General features: G+C 64.2%; 1 protein-coding gene across 1 annotated transcript in view; it reads left to right on the forward strand.

The window, feature by feature from the left end:
* Positions 1 to 22: 22 nt before the first annotated feature.
* Positions 23 to 1,518, forward strand: part of DAGLA (diacylglycerol lipase, alpha) — a gene marked incomplete at both ends in the record, with an annotated part of 23,772 nt that continues 22,276 nt past the window's right edge. The window contains 2 exons of the mRNA XM_014544543.1: positions 23 to 447; positions 955 to 1,152. Of these exons, the coding sequence (XP_014400029.1) occupies positions 23 to 447; positions 955 to 1,152 (623 nt within the window). The remainder of the gene's footprint in view (positions 448 to 954; positions 1,153 to 1,518) is intronic.

Below are 1,518 nucleotides of genomic sequence, written 5' to 3' on the forward strand. Positions count from 1 at the left end.
AGTCCAGGCTCGGGGCCAGGGAGGTGTGCAGGCTGCCGGCCCCTCTCACACGCGTGTCCCCAGGTTTGTGATCCTGTCCGTGGTGCTCTTCGGCCTGGTCTACAACCCGCACGAGGCCTGCTCCCTGAACCTGGTGGACCACGGCCGCGGCTACCTGGGCATCCTGCTGAGCTGCATGATCGCCGAGATGGCCATCATCTGGCTGAGCATGCGCGGGGGCATCCTCTACACGGAGCCCCGCGAATCCATGCAGTACGTGCTCTACGTGCGCCTGGGTAAGGGCCGCCCGCTCGGTGGGGGGCTGCTCCGGGACCCCGGCCTGAGGGCCACGTCCAGCCGGCTGTCTGTGCCGCGAATAAAGTTTTATTGGAGCCCAGCCACGCTCATTCATTTATGTGCCTCTTGTCTCCGCCTGCTTTTGGGTGACAGCAGCGGAGCGGAGGAGCTGCCATAGAGAGTGTACCCCAAAGTGTGGACTGTTTGCTCTCTGGCCTTACAGAGAAAGTTCCCCGGCCTTGTTCTAGGCCAGTGGTCGGCAAACTGCGGCTCGCGAGCCACATGCGGCTCTTTGGCCTCTTCGGCGGCTTTGTGATCCTCCCCAAACACCCCGTCCTGGGAAGAGCCCTCGGGGGCCTGGACCAGCCAGTTCCCAAGAGCCCCCCCCACCCCCCTCGTGGGCTCCCCCATCGTCCCTGGTGAACATTCTATGAACTGCGGAGCCCTTCCCTCAGGTTCGCTCCGGGAGGAGCTAGTGTTAGTCTCCTTTTACAGATGAGGGGTCCGGGCCGGGGTGCACCCGCTCCCGCAGGGGTCAGAGCTGAGATTGGACCCCAGCCTGTCTGGCTCCAGAGCCTGGGTGTTGCTGCCACACTGTGCTGCCTGCGGAGCTGGGGCTCCTCGCTGGGGTGGGTGCCCAGCAGCGGGGGGCAGGGAGGCTCAGCGCCCTCTCTCTAGCGCTGGTGAGTCGGGGTGTCCCAGCGCCTCCGCCTCCTGCTTCTCCTGCTGCCCCGCAGGGATGGTCGTCTGCAACTGGGTGGTCATCCTCAGCGTCTGCATCACCGTCCTCTGCGTCTTCGACCCCACGGGCCGCACCTTCGTCAAGCTGAGAGCCACCAAGAGGAGGCAGCGCAACCTGCGGACCTACAACCTCCGGTGAGTGGCCAGGCGGCCCCGGCCCCTCGAGCGGCCGGCTACAGGGCCTCCCCCTCCTGCCTCAGGCGCCAGAGGCCTCTTCCTGGGGAAATAGCAGCTTCCCTGCAGTGAACACTCATCTGGTTCTCACACAGTGAAGCAGGAGACCTGGTCACCCATTTCACAGATGAGGAAACAGAGGCTCAGAGAGACGAGGCGACTTGCCTGAGATACGTCTGATTCCAGAGTCCATGGGAGTGATTCTAAAATCCTGAAAGGGCAGGGAAACGCCTCTTCGCCATCACCTTTCCGGTCTCCTTCTCAGGAGCGTCGAGGCCCGAGGCCACCTTACAGCAGGGCGAGCGGAGGGGACAGCCACACTGCCAG

Source organism: Myotis brandtii, unplaced genomic scaffold (genome assembly GCF_000412655.1).
Source record: "Myotis brandtii unplaced genomic scaffold, ASM41265v1 scaffold369, whole genome shotgun sequence".
Classification (NCBI taxonomy): domain Eukaryota; kingdom Metazoa; phylum Chordata; class Mammalia; order Chiroptera; family Vespertilionidae; genus Myotis; species Myotis brandtii.